Source organism: Prosopis cineraria, unplaced genomic scaffold, assembly GCF_029017545.1.
Source record: "Prosopis cineraria cultivar Desert tree isolate PC_DT_omini unplaced genomic scaffold, ASM2901754v1 PC8, whole genome shotgun sequence".
Lineage (NCBI taxonomy): Eukaryota > Viridiplantae > Streptophyta > Magnoliopsida > Fabales > Fabaceae > Prosopis > Prosopis cineraria.
Window position 1 is genome coordinate 7,646,338 of NW_026555339.1, and position 22,723 is coordinate 7,669,060.

The 22,723-nt window shown below is 33.4% G+C and overlaps 2 protein-coding genes and 1 long non-coding RNA gene across 4 annotated transcripts; 2 read left to right on the forward strand and 1 right to left on the reverse strand.

Moving 5' to 3' along the window:
- The first annotated feature begins 5,348 nt into the window (after positions 1-5,348).
- On the forward strand, positions 5,349-12,183 carry LOC129318924 (AUGMIN subunit 4). The gene is made up of 13 exons (XM_054963933.1): positions 5,349-5,897; positions 6,074-6,121; positions 6,314-6,439; positions 7,225-7,554; positions 7,671-7,770; positions 7,940-7,982; positions 8,624-8,717; positions 8,912-8,983; positions 9,168-9,226; positions 10,189-10,257; positions 10,340-10,391; positions 10,637-10,714; positions 11,869-12,183. The coding sequence occupies exons 1-13, from the start codon at positions 5,769-5,771 to the stop codon at positions 11,944-11,946; spliced, it is 1,278 nt and encodes a 425-aa protein (XP_054819908.1). The 5' UTR covers positions 5,349-5,768; the 3' UTR covers positions 11,947-12,183.
- Positions 12,184-16,359: 4,176 nt separating this feature from the next.
- Positions 16,360-17,593, forward strand: LOC129318556 (protein translation factor SUI1 homolog 2). Of its 2 annotated transcripts, none has more exons than XM_054963396.1 (2): positions 16,360-16,491; positions 16,982-17,593. In XM_054963396.1, the coding sequence occupies exon 2, from the start codon at positions 17,030-17,032 to the stop codon at positions 17,366-17,368; it is 339 nt and encodes a 112-aa protein (XP_054819371.1). In that variant the 5' UTR covers positions 16,360-16,491; positions 16,982-17,029; the 3' UTR covers positions 17,369-17,593. The 2 variants fall into 2 exon arrangements, with proteins under 2 accessions (XP_054819371.1, XP_054819370.1); XM_054963395.1 differs by lacking the exon at positions 16,360-16,491 and adding an exon at positions 16,509-16,738.
- A 1,698-nt stretch (positions 17,594-19,291) lies between these two features.
- On the reverse strand, positions 19,292-20,089 carry LOC129317636 (uncharacterized). The gene is made up of 3 exons (XR_008594999.1): positions 19,974-20,089; positions 19,630-19,733; positions 19,292-19,530 (listed from the first exon to the last, which is right to left on the reverse strand). It is a non-coding gene; the product is annotated as an uncharacterized LOC129317636 (long non-coding RNA).
- Between the last annotated feature and the right edge of the window lie 2,634 nt (positions 20,090-22,723).

Genomic DNA, 22,723 nt, shown 5'->3' on the forward strand with positions numbered 1-22,723 from the left:
GTTGTGAATTAGTTTAACTGAATTGGATATGCCACCAATAGATTTCATTAACAGAGTTTAGAGGTGACAAACAAATCCTTCTTTTCCAATTTCCAGTATTGCTTGCGTGTCCAACCTGTTGTAGTTAATTAATTTCTTGAACGCCATATTCCCAAGCAGTGTCGATGTGCCTGTAAGTCTGTAACCAGCTTGCAAAGAAGCACCAGATTCCATGAGAATCCCACAAAAGAATGGATGCATAAGTTAATTAACTTACTTTTGAATATATTGAACTATTTCATAATGTAAAGATCTCCACATTGGTGGGAACATGTATAAATACATTGCTTGACTGAAATTATGCTTGAAAATTAAAATTATGTGATTTTTTTTGTATTATGAAATTATGTGGCTGCTTGATTGGAATAATTGTACCTTCCTAATTTTTTAGAATTTAAAAGGATGAGCAACACTCAAACCCTTAAAGCAAATGTGGAAGAAGGTGATATTGAAACTAAGGCTACTGCGACATCACACAGTCCCACTACTCGAGTAGAGAATGCCACAAATAATGAGGGACAAAAACAAGCACCGGCTAGGAAAAGGAAGAAGCAAAGATCTGAAGCTTGGAAGCATTTTACGAGGATGTCACTTGAGCAAACTAAAGGGAAGCACCGTGCCAAATACAACTATTGTGGCATGGATTATGCAAGTCATCCTTCGAACCATGGGACTAAAGCACTTTGGCGGCATTTTGAAAAGTGCCCAAAGAATCCAAACAAAGCCAACAAGATGACACAATCTTTATTCTCTGTTACTTGTAGCCAAACAATGTCTACACAATTGTTCAATCAAGAGAGGTGCAGGAAGGATCTTGCTAAATTTATTGTAAAAGATGAGATGCCTTTTCGAGTTGTGGAAGGGGAGGGTTTTAAAGAACTATTGCACGGACTTGAGCCTAGATTTCAAATCCCTTCACGATGGACAGTTGCTAGGGATTGTTACAAGTTGTATCTTGAAGAAGCAAGACATCTAAAGAAATATTTTAAGAAATTTAAAGTTCGTGTGTCCCTTACCACAGATTGTTGGACTTCAATCCAAAATGCCAACTACATGTGTTTGACTGCTCACTGGGTTGATGAGAATTGGACATTACAAAAGCGGATTTTGAATTTTTTTGTAATTGAAAACCACAAAGGAGATACCATCGGGAAGGAAATTGAGGGATGTTTATTTAGTTGGGGTATTGACAAAGTATTTACAATTACAGTTGACAATGCTTCTTCCAATGACACTGCAATTGCATATTTAAAAAAACGTTTGAGGGAATGGAATGGCCTTATATGTGATGGAGAGTATATGCATATGCGGTGTGCTGCTCATATTTTGAATTTGATTGTCTCTGAAGGATTGAAAGAGATGAATAAGTCCATTGAACTCATTCGGCATGCGATAAAATTTGTTAGATCTTCTCCGGCTAGGCTACGTAGATTCAAGGAGCTCATGGGAAAGCAAAGAATTGATTCAAAAAGTCTACTTAGTATGGATTGTCCCACTAGGTAATTTTAATTATTGTTATGAATTGTTAATTTATATTTATTTTTCTAATATTAATCGAGCTTTTTTATGTTGTTAGGTGGAATTCAACATATCTGATGTTGGAAAATGCTGTGAAGTTCATTAAAGTTTTTGATCGGATGGAAGAAGAAGATGAAGATTACAATGAATACTTTAAAAAGAAAGTTGAAGAAGAACCTCCTAGTCCATATGATTGGGGTGTTGCAAAAGAGTTTATAGTCTTTTTGAAGCTATTTTACTCCATGACATTGAAGTTTTCTGCATCAAATTTTGTGACATCTAACACATGTTTCCAGCAAATAGTTGCAATGCAAACTAAGCTTAAGACAAGTGCAACTAATTCTAATGCTCTATTGGGTGACATGGTGAGAAGAATGCAAAGTAAGTTGGATAAATACTGGGGTAAGGCAGATAGCATGAATCCATTGTTGGTGATAGCAGTGATACTAGACCCTAGATACAAATTTAAATATGTCCAAGTTGCTTTGGAAAATATGTATTCTGAGCCTATACAACGTGAGCTGGTTACAAAAAATATCATGGATGTCTTGTATAGCTTATATGGTGAATATTCAAAGGATGTCTTTGATAGTGAAGCTTCTCAATCTCAAGCAAGAGCAGAACACGGTGATGACAATGTTGGGGAGAATCAAGATTCAATTCCCGATGATGATGTTTTGGCGGTCATGGATGATGAAACAATGAGACAATTCTATACAATTGCAAGCATTGAACGCCAAGAGGAAAAAAATTCGGAGGTGGATGAATATCTTCACGCTGAGTTAGTTGCTTCTCGTGATCCAAAATTTGATGTTTTAGCTTGGTGGAAAGTAAATGCTTTCAAGTATAAGGTCTTGAGTTTGATTGCACGTGATGTGTTAGCTTCACCTGTCTCTACTGTCTCTTCAGAATCTGCTTTTAGTACGGGAGGTCGAGTACTGGATACTTTTAGGAGCTCCCTCTCTGCAAAAATGGTGGAGGCACTCATTTGTGCTCAAAGTTGGCTTTCTCAACCTACTTTCAAATTGAAAGAGCTTGATGTTGATAATTTTGATGAGTCTGACAATCTTATTATTGGTAATTTCATTAACATTTTCACTTTATATTACTTTACATTGTTCAAATATTAATGAATATAATTTTCTTAATTTGTTTTGTAGAGGAAGAATCAGGGGCTCAACGTTCAACCATCTCTAGTGATTCTGAAGATGACGACGACGACGACGACGATCCAATGCAAGATTAAATATGTGATGGATTGTTTTGTTGCCTTGTTGGCTTGTGAGTTGTGACAAGATTATTTGTGTCGGATTATTGCTTTTTGCTTGTGCCTTGTGGCAAGACCATTTGTCAATTTGTATGGTTACTTTGATTTGATTAATGTTGTATTTTTGAAGACTGATGATGCTTGGTGCCTTGGATGACTGTAATATGTAACTGCTAATATTAGAGTTTATTTCCTTTGATGATGGTGATATTTTAACTATTTTTAGGTAGAATTACAAGAATTTTAAAGCATAGAATATTTTTTTATTTTAAAGCAAATTGAGGGCTGTTTGTCCAAAACGGGCTGGCCAGCCCGCCCAGCCCGTTTTTAAACGGGCTGAAACGGGCTGCAAACGGGTACGGGCTGGCCCAGCCCGTTTTGGACAAAACGGGACGGGCTACGGGCAGCCTTACGGGCCAACCCGTCCCGCCTGTTGCACAGCCCTAATCTAAGTGCTAAATTCTCAACCCTCAGCGAAATCTCTCCCTCACCCAAATGCAGGCCACGCGCGTAAAATTTGCAAACGCTGCAGTGCGGGTTGTTTAGTGCATTTAGGCATATTGAATTTAATGTGTTGTGGGCCCTGGCCCATACCCAACCCTTTTTTTTTTTAACCCATAATTGTATTATAAATTTACATGTATATTTCAATCACTCCCCTTTCTCTTCCTCTTATATGTATAAATGTATATATTCATTATTTTTAATTATATATACTTTGGGTTGAAATTAAATCTTAATAATTTATCTTATTTTGGGGTAAACTTTTGTTTTCGTAAAAAAATTATATTACTTATTTATTTCTTAATTTATAATCCTTAATAAATGTTCAATAATTTTTTACGCTTCAAAACTTTTTCTTCTATGCCTCTAAATTACCTTTATTTAATTTATTATTACCTAGTGATTAAAATCTAAGATGTAACAATAGTCATGATACATTTTATTAAAACAGTTTTGCTCCCTTTGATAATAATACAGCATCGAGCAATCAAAAATAGATGAAGTATAGTGAACTTACATATCCATGAAGGTGAAATTATTGGAACAGAAGGAGAGAAAGAGATTCAGAAGGTTAGAATCGTCATTTTTAATTTCGTGCCGTTACTCCATCCATTATCCCTGTTATAAAGAGAGAAAGAAAAGTAGCAGACAATGCAAAGGGAGAAAGCAATTAATGAAATTCGAGAGAAATGAAAGACATGGGGGAAGAATACTTTGACCGAGAGAGAGATGAGAGTGAGGATTTGCATTCTTCCAAATCACTCCCAAAACTCTTCAGGTTTTTCTTTCTTTTACACACTGCTAAACAGTAAAGCAGAACCATGTCGGAAGCCACGGCTTGGCAGCTTGGAGCCGATACCATAACTAAAGCCGGTCACTGTCTACTAAGTTGATGAACAGTAGCATGTGCCTGAAGCATGTGTCATGAATAGCTTGGTTAGAATTGATTTGTTGGTCATATTGATGCTTTACCAAAGCCCCTATTTATACCAGTGGAAGAAGTTGCCTAAAATGCTACCCGTTGCTTAAAGTGCTTGCTCATTTTTAAAGACAGGGAAATATACTGTATTTGTTCTCCAAGTCATTATTGTTATGCATTTCCTTTTCTTCCTTTTTTTCTTGCTCAGAGTAAATTTTTTCTGCATGATGGGCATGGGCTTGTGAGTTTAATGGAGCATGAAAAAAAAAAAAACCGCGACGACCTTTTGCAATTGATGTAAAATCTTCTGGTAGAGAACAAAACTTAGTAAAAACTCAACATGCAGAAAAAAATTAATGGTAGAGTTGTAAAATTCAAAGAACCTAATAGGAAATAGCAACCATTTCTAAAGAACTTAACTATGCTGAATATGGCATCTTTTATTCTGTCCATCCGTCTGTGTTTGCTTTGCTTTTGTCTGAAGTACTCATCAGTCAGGAACTTCCCTCCACCAACATGAGGGAGTCAAAGCAATAATCGCCAAGAGCTTTGAGAGCATCCATCCAAGTAATCTTGTTGGAATGGGAATAAATCCTCTATTGTCTCAAGCCTGGCTCAAGATGCAGAAACTTGGTTGCTTTGCTTGTTTCTCAAAAGAAATGAAATTTTCTATTTGCAGGTTGAGTTGGCATATTTTGATCATGGTGGTTTTCTTTGTTAAAATCACCACTAACTTTTGGTCCAAATTAAATAAATGAATAAAAAAAAAAGAATATAAAGTATTTGGAGTAAGTACTTGGTTAGTCATATATTAGAAAGTGGCGAGTTAGAAAAAAATAATAAAATAAATATAAGAGGGCGCGAAGAATTGAAAGTGACTAAAAGTAGGAAAGAGATTATGAAAAACATTAAAAGTCAAGTTTCATGGAGTAATTGGAGGCTTGGAGCTCATAAAAAATGGAGTTTCGAGGAAACAAGGGTGTAGGAGATAAGATGCTGAAATTAATAAAACAATGAACTTATTTTTATTAATATTTAAAATTATCCCTTCGGTGGTTTCAGCATAAAATAATCAGTCATCAATCAAATACATGCTAAATTCAGATGAAAAGGAAGATTATTACAAGGAGTCAAAAGCTCAAGCAAAATTTTAAATCTACGTCTTCCTCACCGACTGTCCTGTGTTTATTTTCCGGCCTCACTGTCCTTGGCTCCTTGCCCATAAAAATATAAGTATATAAAACAAACAAGTCTAGAAAGAAAAAGGGGAAAAAAGAAAAAAGAAAAAAAGTCTTTTTGAATAAAGAATTATATGTTTTAAACAAATAGAAAAGGAGAAATTTTCAAGTTGAAGATTGGAGGAATCCATTTGATTTTTGAGGCTCGAGGACGGTGTTCCTGGAATTGAAAGTTTCAGTTTCCTGCGTCGAGGAATGAGAATTCTTAGCTTCTGAATCCTACGAAAGCCCGGCAAGGTCTTTGAAAAGAAACGACGCGTTCTTCTTCCTCAACCCGGATCCGATGGTGAAGGGATTGCACGGACAAAACCTACCCGCCGATGTCTCGCAGGTCATTGATCAGTTGGAACGCCACTGCTTGGCTCCCGATGGATCTCTGATTTCCAAGCCACTATACAACGATCTCCAAGTGGTAATTTTCACTCTGTTTTGGACTTGCCCAATTGTTGTTTCTTTGGTGTTTGTGAAAATTCCCGGCAAAATGGGAAAATAGATGCTTCATTTTGGCTTTTAATTTTGAAGTACTTTTGCTGAATTAAAATGCAGCTTGAATGTTGTCCGATATTGATTTTCTGAGTCGTATTGCAGGCGAGAGAGGAAATGTGCAGGGAAAGACTGCGGTACCTGGAAGCAATGGTAAATGATTCATAGATTAATATTGTAGTCCTGAATTGGATCTTTATTTTTAAAATTTCATTATATTTGGATGTTAGAAAAATGATTGGGGACAACTATTTGCTCTTTGCATCGCTAGTCTTGAAGTTGGTATCTAAATATGGTGTAATAATTAGTTCACTGATACGTATTCATGTGGTGGGTTGGCTGCAGGCAATTTATTCTGAGGCCATTGCGATGGTGGAGGAGTATCAGCAAGCCATTTCTGTGGTTAATCTTGGGGGAGTTAGAGATACATCGGGTCTATATCCACAACTTGGACTGAAGAATTCCCCTCAGGTCTTGTATACTGATAATATAAACTTGACATAAATGAAACTAGTTTTCGTTTATCCCAGGAAAAAAATGGGGTTCTTTACAGGATCACAATTATCTTTTTTTTATAGGAATTGCATGATACATGATTCTTTTCGTTTCCATCATAATTTCAAAAGTCTTACTCTGTCTTTTTACAATGCATCAGTTTTGAGTTCAATAGTTGGCAACTTCTATGAGACTGAATATGGTCAATAGGTGGTAACATAGCACTTGTATACATTGGCTGCGGTCTTTATATGGCAGGACGTATCAGCTAGTGAGGATAATGCTCCCCCTTTTTACTTCACTTAATACTTACATGGTGGAAGATGAACATAGATCCTTAGGTTTTCCTCAAAAAATAAAATAAAAACCTGTTGCATTGTTGTATAGGCTTCTAAGCTTTTTTCTCTGCTTAAAACCTGGTTGGATGGGGTTTAACAATGCAATGGGAATGTTAGTTCTGCTTCTTCAACAGATGTTTCAGGTTCTGACACTTGGATTGAATAAGGCACTACTTTGCTGGTAGTTGAACTGTTGTGAGTTGTTTGATGACACAGTAACCTATTTTGTTATTTTAGTGGATGACTGGTTGCTTGTAAGTGAGTTACAAGCTGACCAAGGGCTATGAATGTTTAAGAAGGAAATACTGATGAAGAGAAGTTATAGTCCAAAAAGTCATTGCTTGAACAACAGAATCAAGTTGATCATATGACGCTGATTTTTGGTTGCTGGTCAACTATATGTAAATGTCTATGGATTTTCAGGTTTATGAGACTTTAGAGCATCGAATGGTTGTGGCTGAAGCAGCTCAAAGACTGAGACTTCCTCTTCTCTCCAAAGATGGTGAAATTCATAAGGAAGACATTGAAAAGTTGAGTGTTGCATCTCGAAGCTCACTTGACAGTACTAGTACCACTGGCTCAAGCATTAATCCTAATCTTACCACTGCAAATAGCTCTGTTGGCAGTGCTAATACTGCTCTTGCTGCTACGGATCCAGGAGAACTTGGAGTTGGTGGTGTCCCCATCCGTTTTCTTGGGATTACACCTTCTTATTTGTGGCAAACTCAGCTTCAACAAACACCGTTATCTGTGGTATACTATAAATCAGAATATGTATTAGGTTTCAAGTACACTCTTAGGTTTACTTTGAACTGACTAGCTTGGTCATGTCTTCAAATGCTGAAGCATTGGGAATTTTGTGTTTTTAGGATATGACAGAATATCGCATGTCTCTCTCCCGTGAGGTGGAGGCTCGCTTGAAGGTGAAATGTGATAAGATAGCGGATGCCTTCGAATTGGATGACATTGGTAAGTTTTCTATATGCTTCACTTTATTTCTCATGTTTAACTTTCCTTGCCCAGGACATATTTCATTTATTGGATGCTACTGATCTTAAAAACATGGTGATACATGTACCTTGTATATATCATTTATTTTTTAATGATCCTCGAACTGATTCTTGATTTTATAATGCAGATTCTTCACCATCAGGAAGTCAAAGTACAAGGCTTCCAGAAAGGTTTGAGCAAAATCCCTGGAACCTCATCATCTTGATTGTTTAATTTTTTTCCTGTTACTTGCAACATGTTCTCTTAGTCAAATGAATATTACTTTTGTTGAATTATGCAGCACAGGGCCTCTACTTGAGAAGTGCTTGATTAAAGGCATTACACTGCACACATTTCATTCTTAGGTGCAGAAATGTTGACTAGATGATCTAATTTATGGCCCCGAAAAGTCATTTTTATATGTTGGGAAAAGTTGCCTGATGATGTTAGTTCTATTTTCATATAGATATGAAAAGTTTTTATGATGGAAAGCTGACCATAGTAACTGACCTGACTAATAATAAATAGGCATATTTGCTTTTAACGTTGATGAACTGAATAATTTGGATTCAGTTCTGCTGGTTTCTTTAGCTGTGTAAGATGGAGGATTTATCTATATATAACCTGCATTTTATCTGCCTTCTAGGTGATATCCTAGCTCATATTTTTCATTGCTTATGTGAATACTTGAGTTAATGAGCATCTTCTTTTTGATACAAAGTAAACAGTGCAGCATTAATTCAGCCCGTGTTTCAATAGCTCTCTGTAAGTTCTGTGTTGGACCTATCCATAGACTACAATTTCTCACTCTTCATATCTGCTCCTTTACCAGGGTGAAGTTGTTGATTGAGGAGATTGAAAGAGAAGAAGCAGAACTACGGGACGACCTTTATTCTGCAGATAGAAAATTCGCTGAATATTATAATGTACGTCCTTGGTCATATTGTAGAACCCTCTTTCTTGTGGACACAGAAACACATTTTCTGAAATCACATGTTAATCTGTGTGAGTACGGGGTGGCCGGTGGGTTGGGGAGGGGGATGCGTTCCATTTGCATTTCTTTTTTGGGGTGACAAATTCAAAGTGGTATGGGGATACTGAACCCGTTATTCTAAATCAGGTCTTGGAGCAGATACTTGGAGTTCTTATTAAACTAGTTAAAGATCTGAAGTTGCAGCATCAACACAAATATGTGAGTATCATCAATACATTAATATAGAATAAAAAATCTATAAGAAACTACATTATTCTTAAGTCTTGAATAAATTGAGTTGACCTATGACTCCATGCGAAGCACATGGTTCCCAGTCTTGTTTTATATAAATTATCTACTTTGATAGCCAACAATATATTGACTAATTTCAATGTATTTTTAGGATGAACTACAGAAGACATGGCTTTGTAAGAGGTGTGAGACCATGAGTGCAAAATTGAGGTTTGTTTATTGTATGCTACTTTCTTCATTTCTTTATTCTATATTTTTCATAGGTGTAGTTTTTACCTTTTTGACCACAAAAAAGGGACATGAAATACACAAGGTCGATAGAAAACATTGCTTATCCTAAAGGGTTAAAGATGAGAGAAAATAGACATTGAAATATCAAATATTTATTATTCAGCATTTTGAAAATGTATAAATTTCCCCTCCCCTCCCTTCCCATTCCCTCAAACCAAACGCTGCCTAAGACTGGCCCCTTTTGCAAAGAACACAGAATGATTTTGTGTAAAAATTAGTATTGCTTCCAAATTTAAATCATTTGGTTGTAGTTTTGCGCTGTTGCATATATTACTTTACTACGGATTTTAGCAAAGTATTTACTTAGCACCTGAAGGATATTATGATTTAATCTACTTTCAAGGGAATATGTTGAATTTTATAGTGGTACATCTCATTGCTGGGCAAATTAGCCGAGAAGATATTATGTTAAGTGGGCCAACAATCAAACGTTAATTAATTAAATATTATTATTAAACCAATATAAAACATTTTGATAATTTTTCTTGTAATTCTAATAATCATCGTCCCATACATTTTATCACCTTGGTTAAATGAAGAATTTAGGAAACTTATGTGTTAGAATATGGATTTCATATTTTATCCCCATTAAAACATTGCTGGGATCAATGATGTTTGATGATCAAAATCACGATTAAAGTAAAGGCTATGTATTACCATCGGTGTATTGAATTGTAAGAGTTTAGTGGAGATAATCTGGAAAGACTTGAGGGTAGTGAATGGAACGGAACAAATATATAGCTTCTAGACCCAATCCTTGAAATTTAATTCTAAATAGTGTTCTAAGTTCAATCTTTTATTTTTTTAAGAATGTTTTTAGCAGCAATTTTATCCCGAAGTTCTGTTTTCTGATGTATGAGATATATGTCATTTCATGTCAGGGTTCTTGAACATGTTCTTCTGCTTGAAACTTACACTCAGGATTCTATACCTGCCCTTCATAAGATAAGGTATTAAAGATAATTATACCTTTTTAAGTTTATAACTTGTACTTGGTTTAATATTAATCATGCTTTCTCTTGATGATTCTAGAAATTATCTTGTTGAGGCTACAGAAGAAGCTTCTATTGCATATAATAAAGCGGTATGTTCCTATTTCCTTGAGCCTTTTTTGGCACGAATATTATGTCACTGTTATATACTTTGAATCATTGGATTCCATGAAGAAGGTTGGCATAATCTGCTTGTCCAATGACCAAGACATGATCTACATTTTGTGCTAGCCTCAAATATTCTTGCACAACGTGGATTTGTTTTCATCTGATGTGGAGTTTATGATTATCAATGTTATGATGACGTTCTAAGTTATATTTGAACCCTTTTTACCAGGTTACTCGTCTACGTGAGTACCAAGGTGTCGATCCTCACTTTGACAACATTGCAAGGCAATACCACGATATTGTGAAGGTAAATACTTGTTTAACTATGACATTTTTCTTTTTCAACTGTTGTTACAAGGGAGGCTTCAGTAGTCTAAACTGAGAAGTGGGGGGAAAATAAGAATAGAAATCGAATGCTTGAAAACTGAAGTTGGTGTTATATGGTAAGAGCTGTAAGTTCCTTTGCAAGTATAATATGTATATTGAGGAAAAATTAATAATTTAGTCCTATAATTTTGATTCGGTTGTAATTCAGTTCTTTAATTTTGATTCATTATAATTCAGTTCATTAATTTTAACTCAGTATAACTCAATTTCTATAGTTTTAACCATTTAAAATATTTGTTCTTATATTTTAAAAATAAAATTATGGGATAAGGAAACTTCTGGTCCTCCAAATTTATTTTAACTATCAATTCGGTTCATTAAGTTTAATTTTTATCAATTTGATTCCTTATATTTTCTTAAATTATCATGTAAGTCCTTTATGTTTTAAAACATTAATTGACTCTCAAAATAGTTTAATGTGTAAAGAGTATTGATGATTTGGCATGTATGTATTGTTAAATGAGAATAAATTAGCCCTCAAATGTGTTTAATTTTTATCAATATAATCTTTTATAATGTGTTTTGTTCTCTTGTTTTTTAAAATTTTAGAGTATTTTTTTCTTACCTTAACAATTATACTTTTTTTTTATTAATCTATATATCTACTATCAATATTCTGTTCTCTAAGTTAGTAAATTTTAACCATGCAATCTCTTTTTAAACAATAAGGATCAAATAGATAATCGAAGTAAACTTAAAGAATTAAATTGATAACAATTTGAATTTGAAGGACCAAATTAATAACTAAGATAAAATTGAAGGACTAAAAGTTGTATTATTCCTAAAATTATAAAGACTAAAGTTATTTTGAAATTTAGAGACTAATGTTTTAAACTACGAAAACTATAGGGATGGAGTTCTAATGGGTTAGAGTTCAAATTTATAGGAACCAAAATTATAGAAACCAAATAATTAATTTTTCTTCAAATATATTCTCTGTCTCACCAAACCCATAACACAAACGCGCACACTCTTTACGTCATGCCTGTGATTACCATAATGGTCAATTCTGTGATTAATCATCGTCTTAGAGACTGGTGCTGTGAGAATTTTACACTGATGATTCGTTTGCAGAAATTGGAGAATATGAAATGGACAATTCAGCAAGTGGAAATGGATCTGAAACGCTTGCCAGATAACCCAAGCACTTAGAATAGAATATATGGTACTGTTTAGTTTTGTATTAATATTTCCCCCCACTTGCTAACAAGGTGTGTAAATGAACATGATGAGGCTTTTTTTTTTCTTTTTTTTTTATTTTCATCTAACCCAATTTTGGTTAGAAAAATGTTGATTAAAGAGCCTACCTTTGAGCTTTTTAATGAGATTTCAACTTTTATAGGGCTATTTTTAAGAGAGAAAAAAAAAATGTACCGATGTCTTCTCCAATGGTCAGTACCAATATTAGGTGAAGAAAAAGGTATCAATGCATATTAAATGTTGTTTTTAATAAATCTTTTGATAAAATAAAATGGCTTGTTGTCAAGTCATAAACAAGCCTTTCATCTTACAGTGAGAAAAAGTATTGATAAAGCTATAAAATTCAGCTGATAGGGATGGGGTATAAATTGATTAAAGCAAAACAAAGCCAAATTAAATTATTAAGATTGATTTGGTTCTATTTTCTGAAAAAGCAATTGAATCTTCTGCATTAAAACATTAATCGAAATAAAACTAAACCAGGAAAAAAAAAGGTGAAAATTGATAGACCTTGTTAATTAAGAATGCCCTGAGTGGACACAAAATTTACTTTGCATCAATCCATTATGTGAAAGTATTACGTGGGAATAAACAGTTCTATTTAAATGGATTGAGGCAGGTGCTGAAGGATTCAATGGGGAAGAAAATTTATTTGCAATCTACAAGTTGAAAAAACTAAGTACATAAGTAGTACATCGAGCAGTGTTTTTGAAAAAAAAAAAAAGTAAAAGATGTATCTAGAACAATAATGGAATAGATATATTTGTTATTTAAAAAAAACTATTTTTTCTTACACTAAATTACTCGATTAGCCATCATACCAGATAATAACAAGGCGATACTCAATGACATTATCTGATGATAGTAGCACAACTTGATCATATAATCCTATAACATATGATTTGTGCAATCTTCAATTAAAAGACAACCACATATTCTGCGTGTTGATTGCGAAATTAATCGATTTTTTGAGGCAAGATCATGGTTTCAATGAAAAATTGCCAAACACCCCAAATTATTGTTAATCGATTATTCAAGGGTAAACCACATTTTCTTATAAGCTAGAGCTGACAGCTTCTCTCAATTAATTTTGATGTTAGAATATTAATTGCTTGTTAGAATATTTTACTTGCCAATATTATCCCTTGTTTATGCTATGTATTTTCTCAATTTCATATTATATACTCCTTTTATTCAAAAGTATAAAATATTTTTAATCTTTTAAGGTGTAATTATTATCTTTTTTTTTCAATAGCGCTCTGTTGCTCACCGCAGGTGCATGGTTGAAGCAAGTAATATAATAAAAGTAAAGTATCGTTTTCTCGAGGATTTGTTCAAAAACAATGATCAAATAAAAAATTAAGTATATTCAATCAAGTTGAGCAACACAAAGTTAGGTAAAAATGATTTTACAAACTAAACTAATGCTAAAAAAATAAAGAAAAGTAATTAATTCACAAACTTCAAATACAAATTGAGACTTGAGATTATTTATCTCCCTTATATTTCATAACATAAAAAGTACCACCTCTCATAAATGCTTTTAATGAAAATAAGTGTTAACATAGGGTTCTAAAAATATTTGGACAAGCTCTCTCAAATCATGAACAAGTGTTTAGTTAAATTAATTGCTCAATCTTTTGTTATAATTAATAAAACTCAATTTTAAACACCAACCCTAATGTGGTTATACAAGGCTAGTAAGTATTTCTTTATCTTATTAGCAAAACCATCCATTCAACATGTAAATATCAAGTTCGTGTACTATTTTATCCAAATTATACACTCAATCTAGCCCTCTCAAGCATCAATTAAGTGAACCAAATATCTAAATGGTGGCCAATCATTTAGAAGCATTAAGGAAAGAGTAAAATAAACACATATGTATCATTAATCACAAAAAGAGAGGAGGAACATAATTTTAATCCAAAGGTTCAAAATAATTTTAGAGTGAAGAATTTAACTACTCATAAACATCAAAAGGCTACAAATAAACAAGATATTAATAGCCATTACAAGATTACAAGAAGAGAAATGGAGAAGAAACAAAAAAAAAAGAAAAAATGAAGCTTCAAATCTCTTCAAAACTTTAACTCTTAGACCCAACTCATCCAAAGCTCAAACCCTTGCACAACAAAGCTCTCAAAGTGTCTTCAAGTGTGTAGAATGACTTCTGAGTTGAGCTCTCTAAATATAAGTGTCCTACCAACCAGTTTCAAACTTAATAAAACGCAGTGTTTTTCTAATAGTGACAAAAGTTGTGAACGAAAGTCATGAATTTGGGATGACTTTGGCAGTTGTACACTGTTTTTGCAGCTAATGAAAATTATTCACTTTATACTTGATTTATTCATCCAAAAGCGCTCCAAAAACCTCCATAAAAGCTCCAAAATACTTCTAATCAAATTTTTAGCCAAAATAATGAAAAATTAGGCCAAATATATCAAATCAAAGTTAAGAATACAAATCCAAAACAAAATACATATTTCCCTAATTTAGACAATAAAAATATATACAATTGAGCCAAAATAGATCAGAATTTAAGGAAAATGTGATGAAATAATATGAAATTTTAGAAGTTAACACGCTAATATTAAATAAATTATTTTATATTTATTTTAAGGTAAAGCATCATATTAAATAGGGCTACATATGAAAAGATAGAGTTAATTTAAAAATAAGTCAAAAAAATTTAATTACAAATGCCTTATATTTTTAAACAAAGGGAGGACAACTTTAATAATATTATATACAACTTTAACAATAATTTAATTTTTAAAAGTAATGTCCTTTATGGTAATTTGTACAGCTAAAATTAATTTTGATTAAATTATTCAAACATTTTTAATTCTATTAAAACTAATTTTAAAAAAATATTCAAACAATTATAATATAATCAATTATAATTAAAATTAATTATATTAATTAATTATTTTTATAATCAACTATATCCAATTGAAATTTAAATAGGTTCATACTAAAGGAAAAACTACTCGGATGATGATTTCAAATAAGAATATAAAATTATATATAAAGGATAAAAAATTTTATTGATAAAGTTTAAAATTAAAAAATTAAATTAATAATTGAAATAAATTCAAACTACTAGTAAAATTTTTACTTTTTATTAAAAATAATAATAATTAGGGCTGTACATGGGCAGGGTCAGGTAGGGCAGCCCATTAACCCGATGCCCTGCCCTAAATGTCTTTGGGCAAAAAAACTATGCCCAAAGCCCGACCCTACCCGAAAGATGCTCGACTTTGGAGGGGCCGGGCGGGCAGGGTCGGGCAGGGTCTCCAACCTTGCCCTACCAAAATAAAAAATCAGAACCATCCACACAAATTTGAAATACACTGTAGCAAATTAATTATTTTCATCAATAAATCACTTCAAGCTCTTATTTTAAAAGTAATAGATTGTTAAATATCACTAGCAAAAATATTATGGTATCATCAAAAAACTTAATGGCAAAGCAAATATGGAAGGAATTTTTCATGCAAGTTACAAGTGCTGTCCAATTTCAAATTCTAAGGAATATAAAAATATTTAACCTAAGGTTTACAAACTTGATCATCAAGGCATCTAAAAAAAAGAACTACCATTTATGTCCCCATCAAGTTAACAAATTACATCCTATATTATTATTTTTATAAAAAAATATATTATATCTCGGGCCGGGCAGGGTCAATTGGTTGGATACCCCAGCTCTAAACCCTGCCCAACTCGAAGATCGGGTTCAGCCCGACTATGCCCAAATAGTATTGGGCAATTTTTTTAGGGCTTAGGTTGGATATATTCTGCTCGGGTCGGGCCGGACATCTCGAACTTACAGGCATCCTGCACAGGCCTAACAATAATAATTGGCAGAACCTTGTTGATAGGATAATCACAAAATTTTTTGCCAATGGAAAAAAAAAACTGAAAATTTGGCGCTTCTGGATTCTTCGGTCATTCTCCACGCCACAAAGCCTGACCACACAAACCGACGTTGTGGGGCCCTCCAACTGGCAACTCGCGTTTTGCCGTCCTTATTCAGATGCCTTTGTTGCTCCCTGTGGGCCGCGTTCATCCTACGCTTCCCCTTCTTTTTTAATTTTCTCTTTTTGAAAAAAAAAAAAATGTACAGTATCCGCGTTTATTTTCTCATAAATTATTGATTTAAACGAAATCCATGAGGCATATACTGTACATTTTTTTAATTTTATATGGACATTTTTTTCCAGAAAATTACTATAGTTTAAATATTTTGTATTTTTCATGAAAATTAAAACGAATCAGGACCTACCACGTGTACAATATCCCAATTCGGTTTTTTTTTTTTTTTTTTAACTCGAAGCCTCTCTCCAGGCTCCAGCTCAGATCCTTTGAATTACAACTTGAGGTTATTACACCGTCTTCCCACGCCTATATATAACGTCCCCTCTTAATCGTGTTTCCTCATACGATTTTTGCTTGTTTGTTCTGGAAGCTTTTAGCTTGCTCTCTCTCTCTCAGGTTCGTCTTTCTCCATCTTCTTCCTTCTGGGTTTCAGCTTTGGTTTTCGGATTTCTTCTTTGTTCCGATCTATCTGTGAATTGTCTCTATGTTTCGCTATTAGAGGATGTGATCGATGAGTGATCGTTCCTTGTTTTCCTGCAATAGGCGTTTGGTAGGGCTTAAACACGGGAGATTTTCCCTTGGATTCTGTAGAAGTTACGGCCCTCTCCTGGTTGTTGAAACATTTGTGTGTTTAATTGCTCATGTAAAGCTTTGTGATCATTCTTTTGGCTTCTCTTTCATGGAATTCACCAGATTTTTCAAGCTTGTATTTGTTGAAATTCTGACTTTGGAATTGTGAAGCGTCGACTTTCTTTCTTTCTTTCTTTTTTTTTTCCCCTTTTCCGGTTTAACTTCGCTTGTTTATTCTTTTTAAATCGAATTTAACTACGTCAGCAATGGAGTACTTCATGAGTTTTTCATTGATTACAGATTTTTCCTGTTGCAGCTGCTTTCTGTGTTTTCTAGGTCCTCAAGAGCTCACCAAACAAAGTACATGGTTGAGTTGGAAGTTCAGATTCCTACTCCCTTCGATCCATTCGCAGAAGCCAGAGAATCGGATGCTCCCGGAACCAAAGGGTATGTGCATATCAGGATTCAACAGAGGAATGGAAAAAAGAGTCTGACCACGGTGCAAGGACTGAAGAAGGAGTTCAGCTACGAGAAGATCCTCAAGGATCTTAAGAAGGAGTTCTGTTGCAACGGCAACGTTGTGCAGGACAAGGAGCTCGGCAAGATCATCCAACTTCAAGGTGATCAGCGCAAGAACGTCTCTCAATTCCTGGTTCAGGCCGGTCTGGTCAGGAAGGACCAGATCAAGATTCATGGTTTTTGAAATTTAAGGCTTTGTTTAGCTTTTGTCAATCAAGCGGGTGGGTCTCTTCATGTGAATTCCTTCTTTCTTTTTGTCTGGGTGTGAAGTTTGATGGGTGAAATTACCAGTTACATGGTTGAGTGATTTTTGCTTTATGGTTAAGTTACAGAGGATATGTTATGGATGATTGTACGAAGCCCACCTTGTGTTCAATAATAATACATGATGATATTATTATTTTGAAAAGTTGTCGCGTAGTATATGTTTTGATCTGAATTTTGATGGATAGAACTCTGAAATTGTGTGAAACAGTTTTTCTCATGGGGAATAGACAAGTTTCAACGATCATCCTTTTACAAAATCTAACTTACGTGTGGATTGGTTCACAAATAACATGTAATAATTCTAATACCAAAATTTTTAATGAATTCCCACTCAATGTGAAAGCTTTTTGTTGTTTGGACATTCCTTAATTTATTTGTAATTTTTACTTAAAAAATTGTAAAGCCGTTAGATTGGATTTAATTAAGCCGACCTTCCTGGTAAGAAGAGAGAGAGGGAAAAAAGAAAAAAAAAAAAAACAAGAAGTAAAACCTAGAAGCCGTGTCACTCTTGTTCTTTATCGTGGCTAAGGACTAGCTAGATGTTTCTCACTTGTTCTTTTCGGTGGTTGAAGGCTGGCTGGTTCTTTGCACCTGCGCACACCCGTATGCGTATTTAGTTACTTCTTTGACTTACTTGGAAACTTATTCCCTGCTTTTAATCAATACCGTATACTAATAAAATTTTTTTAGTTAATTGAAAACGATTTATAGAACCATAATAATTTTGTTAGTTAATTTTTTTTGTTAGAGATTCAAAGGGAATTTAATGATAGATAAGTCTCTGATAATTTTTTTTGAAAAATAAATTACCAATATTTATTTAAATAATTGTAAATTCAAAAATTCTAATTATAAATAAAAAATTTATTAAAAATGTTTAAATCAATTTTTTAAAATAATTTTCATTAATTTATTCTTTTGCAACATTTGCAACTTTTACTGTCAGTCTCATTTTTTTTTAAAAGCATTTTAATTTAATGATCAATCCATCCCCTAAACAAATTCAAACCGTCCCAGAAAAGCAGAATGTGCATTTCAAGAGCCTGTTTAATTTCTGTTCTCATTTTTTATTTTTAAAAACTATTTTATAATACAATTTTAAAATTTTTTAAAAATATAATAAAATAAAAATTCCATTTGATTATGTCAATTAAGAAATAGTTGTAGAATAAAAAAATAAACTGATGGTAATGGTCATATACAGTTAATGGTGGTGATTTATATAAGAAATTGATCAATATAAGTAGATAATTATAATTTTTAATAATTAAATGTAATGTATTTTAAACATAAAAAAATAAAAAAAATAACTTAAAGTTGTTTTCATTTCTTTCTAAAAACAAAAAATAAAAATAGTTTTGAAAACAGCTAAATAAAAAACACTTATCCAAACAGACTTGGAAATTTTTCTGTTTTTGAAATTAAAAAACAGTTTTTAAAAACTGAAAAAAAAAGGTCTAAATCTTCTTGTTCTTAGAGGCTCTATAGGAAAAAAACTGCTATTTCCTTCCTCCACGGAGAAAAGTTTATTCCAAGTCCCAACCTACAAATAATTTTTCATTGTCAATATCTTTCAGAACAAACACAACACAAGGAACTATAAAAACAGTTATTATGGGATGACATCCTCGATTGTTCTTTATGAGACACACACACACACACACACACACACACACTGGATAGTAGTCTTGATATAGAGCCAGCATCGCTCAAGCCACAATTGGTGATGCCAAGTTGAATGAACAGCAGCAACCTTTGAAGCAAGTTTGTGCCACTGGGCCAATCCTTGAATAGACGACACATTGTACCGAGCACGAAGGTACAGACAACGATTATTAGACTTGAAAAATGTCTTGTTGGAAGTGATCTCCGAGCCAATTTTGCCATTTCCTTACTGTAACCCAAACAACCATATAAAACAAACAGACTTCGACTTATGGTTGAAATTCAGCTTTTTATTTGAGGTATTATGATATATCCCTATACTGGGAGCGACCCTTGAAGAAACAAAGACAAGGGAAGAGATCAATATGGCTCACTGAATTCTCTTCATACATGCTTACTTGATTCTATCACACCCTGCAAAACCATAAAAATTCAAGCGCTGATTATGGAACCATATATGCCGACTCAGAAATTATATATAGGCATGTAATGAATTAATAATAGAAGGTTCACGTTATCTGTCTTTTTTTTTTTATATGATTTCCCTGCTTATTAGGTCGTCGTCCGCCAAGCCGCAATGTTTTGTTGCTGTTTTGAGTTTTTCTCTTGATACGAACCTGTAACGAAATCAAAGGACGGATACATAAAGAATTGGTTGTTGATAGAATGCAATATTATCATGCAATTCAGATTGCCAATTAACATCACTTGATTGGATAGAACTTCTTGTCCATCGATGTTGATCATGTTTCACTAACCGTGAATCACCATTAGACATTTACTATTTTCAATATGAATGAGACAGCCTCTTAGTCTATTCTTCGTCCAAACTGGGCTGTGTGTGTGTTTTGGATTACCTTGAGTGCAAGCTTCTTCAGTTTATTCATTGCATGGAGTGCCAATCGCTTCACTCTGTAACTGACTGAACTGCTCTTTGGCTTGCCTCCATATTCTCCAATCCATGGGTGCTCTATGCAGCCATGCAATATAATATAAATACATAATTGGGAAAATGAACCTAAAAAGATCGATGAGAAATAAACAAGAATAAGATAAATTTTCATACGTAGGACCTGAGCAGAAGAGATACGTTTCTTGGGGTCACGTGTCAGCATCTTCCGGACAAGGTCCTTAGCACTGTCTGATATGCTGGGCCATGGATGCGTTTCAAGATCAATATGACCTTCCAATATGGCATTATATAATCCCTGTTCCGTTACTATACCACATATATTTCATACTAATCATTAATCAAGCCTCACAAGAGGTACTGAAATAGGAAATAAATAAAACAAAAGGAATAGAGACTCTAGTACATGGCAGTGGCAGAGTGGATTTGTATCGTGGCACAAATCCACTCAATAAATTTTTTATGTAACATGATGTCAATCATTTAATTTAATTGAATAACTATTACAATTTTTGTCACAAGATACTCAAAAAACACTAAATCTCAAATTTTTGAAAAACAAATATGTGAGAAAGTATTTTGATCATGAAAATTGTTTTAATTTTCTTAAGATAAGTATATATTGAGTGAGTAGATTTAGCTTACTCATCAAATCAAATCGGTGGGAGAGTAAGTTATTAGTTATTAAAATCCTATCTGTAGATCCTCTAAAAGGGTGCCTCGTGTCGTGCCAGGGAATAAAGTGACCCGAAAAAGAAAAAAGGATGAATGACGATTAAAAATCCTGAAAGAACAATGGTGTGTAAAAACATTAGTGTATGAAATAAGAACTGTTCACAGCTGGAACCTTTGTATTTACAAGTCAAAGATCTATCCTTATATTTCACGTAAACTGATATGTTCTTCTATGGTCCTCAATTGTCTCTTCTCTAAATTGATAATATAATTAATTTCTCCCATAAATATTAAGGTAAAGTAATGTAGGCTTCCCAATGAGACTATCCTGCAAGGAAAAGGAATAATGTGTCATAGTTAGTTTACGGATTTGGATTCCATACCTATTCCAATTGTATGCATCCAATACCTATCTCCACTGTCCTTATCTAATGCTCTCAATATAATTAATAGTTTTAAAGAATTTATGCAACCACATCCAGTGTTCACCCAATCTTTCTCTTTGCATTTTTTTTTTTTGCCTAAAACATGATAACACGTACACCCATAAAGTCACAAGCTTCAAAACGTGAATTTATATTTTTTTTATTTAAAGGTAAATAGTTCAGATGCATTAAAAAGAAAATAATAAAATGTGCTAAAAATTAGAAGAAGAAACAAAAAGAAGGTAGATGCGCATCCGTTTCCATTGATTTATATTTCTTACTCCATACACATCATCTAATTACATCTTTATGTTTTGCAAATGACGAGTCAAACACCATCTCCAATCCTCATATTGCAAATCTTCCAAACCATTCATTGTATTACAAGTTTACAAAAAAAAGTTTTTAATTCTAAAAAATTGATATTTCAAGTGTGGGAGCTAGTTCAGTTCATGTTCTACTGTAGCACATTGTCTTTCATGGTCTGCGACTGGATAGAAGAAGAACACAGCACAAGAACATTACTAGAAAGAAAACTACACTTAGTGGTGAGGCTGGAGAAGAAGAACATAGCATAGAAGGGCAGATGGAGTGCAAGATGATTGTTTAAGAAAGTTTGAAAATATGGTGAGAAACATAGAAGACGCCCGATTAATGTTTGATGGCACCAAATAAGGAAGGTAATTTTTTTTTTTTTAGCCCAGATATAAGGAAGGTAATCAAAGGTATATCTTATCAACGTAGGCAACGAAAAACAGGGGAGGATTGAGTGAATACCAACTCCGGTTGAATCAACTCTTTAAAGTTTAAAGCCATTGATTGTCTTGAGAGGCATGTGATGAGGACATGTGGAGACAGGTACTGGATGCATGTAGTTCGGACAGGCATGAGATCCAAATCCGTTAGTTTACCGGCTCGGAAAGGAAATACTCCACTAAGTAAGAGATACAATATAACTCCAGCACCCCATATGTCTACTTCTTTCCCATATTAAAGTTAGTTTGAGTAGCTTTTTAAAAAAAATCTGACACGATAGATGAAAAACAATACTTTAAAAAGGCAGGATATATGAAAATATCATAAAATATTAAAATAATTAAATAATAATTTATTTTTATAAAACAAAAATCAAGAAAGATGTCATAAATTTTTTTAAAAAAACTAACTAAATATAAAATAATATATGTTCATATAAAATGTCTGCAAAATGAATATTTTTTATAAAATATTTAAAATATCTAAAAATTACTTATTTTTTTAATTTTAAATAAATGGGTCCAAAATTTTTAAATCACCTAAAAATAATTATTTTTTAATCTTAAAAAAAGAGGCCGAACTTGTGCCTGTTTGCATATCTAGGTAGAATAATGGAGCTTCATTTTACCCGAACAAGAAAAAGAATAATAATGAAGCTTCAGTGTGTAAGCAAAAACCATTTTTCCTTCTTGTGAAGATTATTTCCAATTTTCCACGTCTTTCAGATGACATAGGTAGTTTCGTATTTGATGAACCCTCACTATCTTTCGTATTTGATGACTTGGATTGGAACGCTTTCCCTCACTATCAAATGTCGTCCCTCCTGCGGGGTCAGTGTGTT

Bases quoted from the DNA above. Each gene is read 5' to 3' on its own strand.
- LOC129318924 (XM_054963933.1), top strand. From the start codon at position 5,769: ATGGTGAAGGGATTGCACGGACAAAACCTACCCGCCGATGTCTCGCAG. The intron at 6,122-6,313 runs GTAAATGATTCA...GGTTGGCTGCAG, and splicing joins TGCGGTACCTGGAAGCAATG to GCAATTTATTCTGAGGCCAT. The intron at 10,715-11,868 runs GTAAATACTTGT...ATTCGTTTGCAG, and splicing joins AATACCACGATATTGTGAAG to AAATTGGAGAATATGAAATG.
- LOC129318556 (XM_054963395.1), top strand. From the start codon at position 16,607: ATGAGTGATCGTTCCTTGTTTTCCTGCAATAGGCGTTTGGTAGGGCTT. The intron at 16,739-16,981 runs GTAAAGCTTTGT...TTCCTGTTGCAG, and splicing joins TTGTGTGTTTAATTGCTCAT to CTGCTTTCTGTGTTTTCTAG.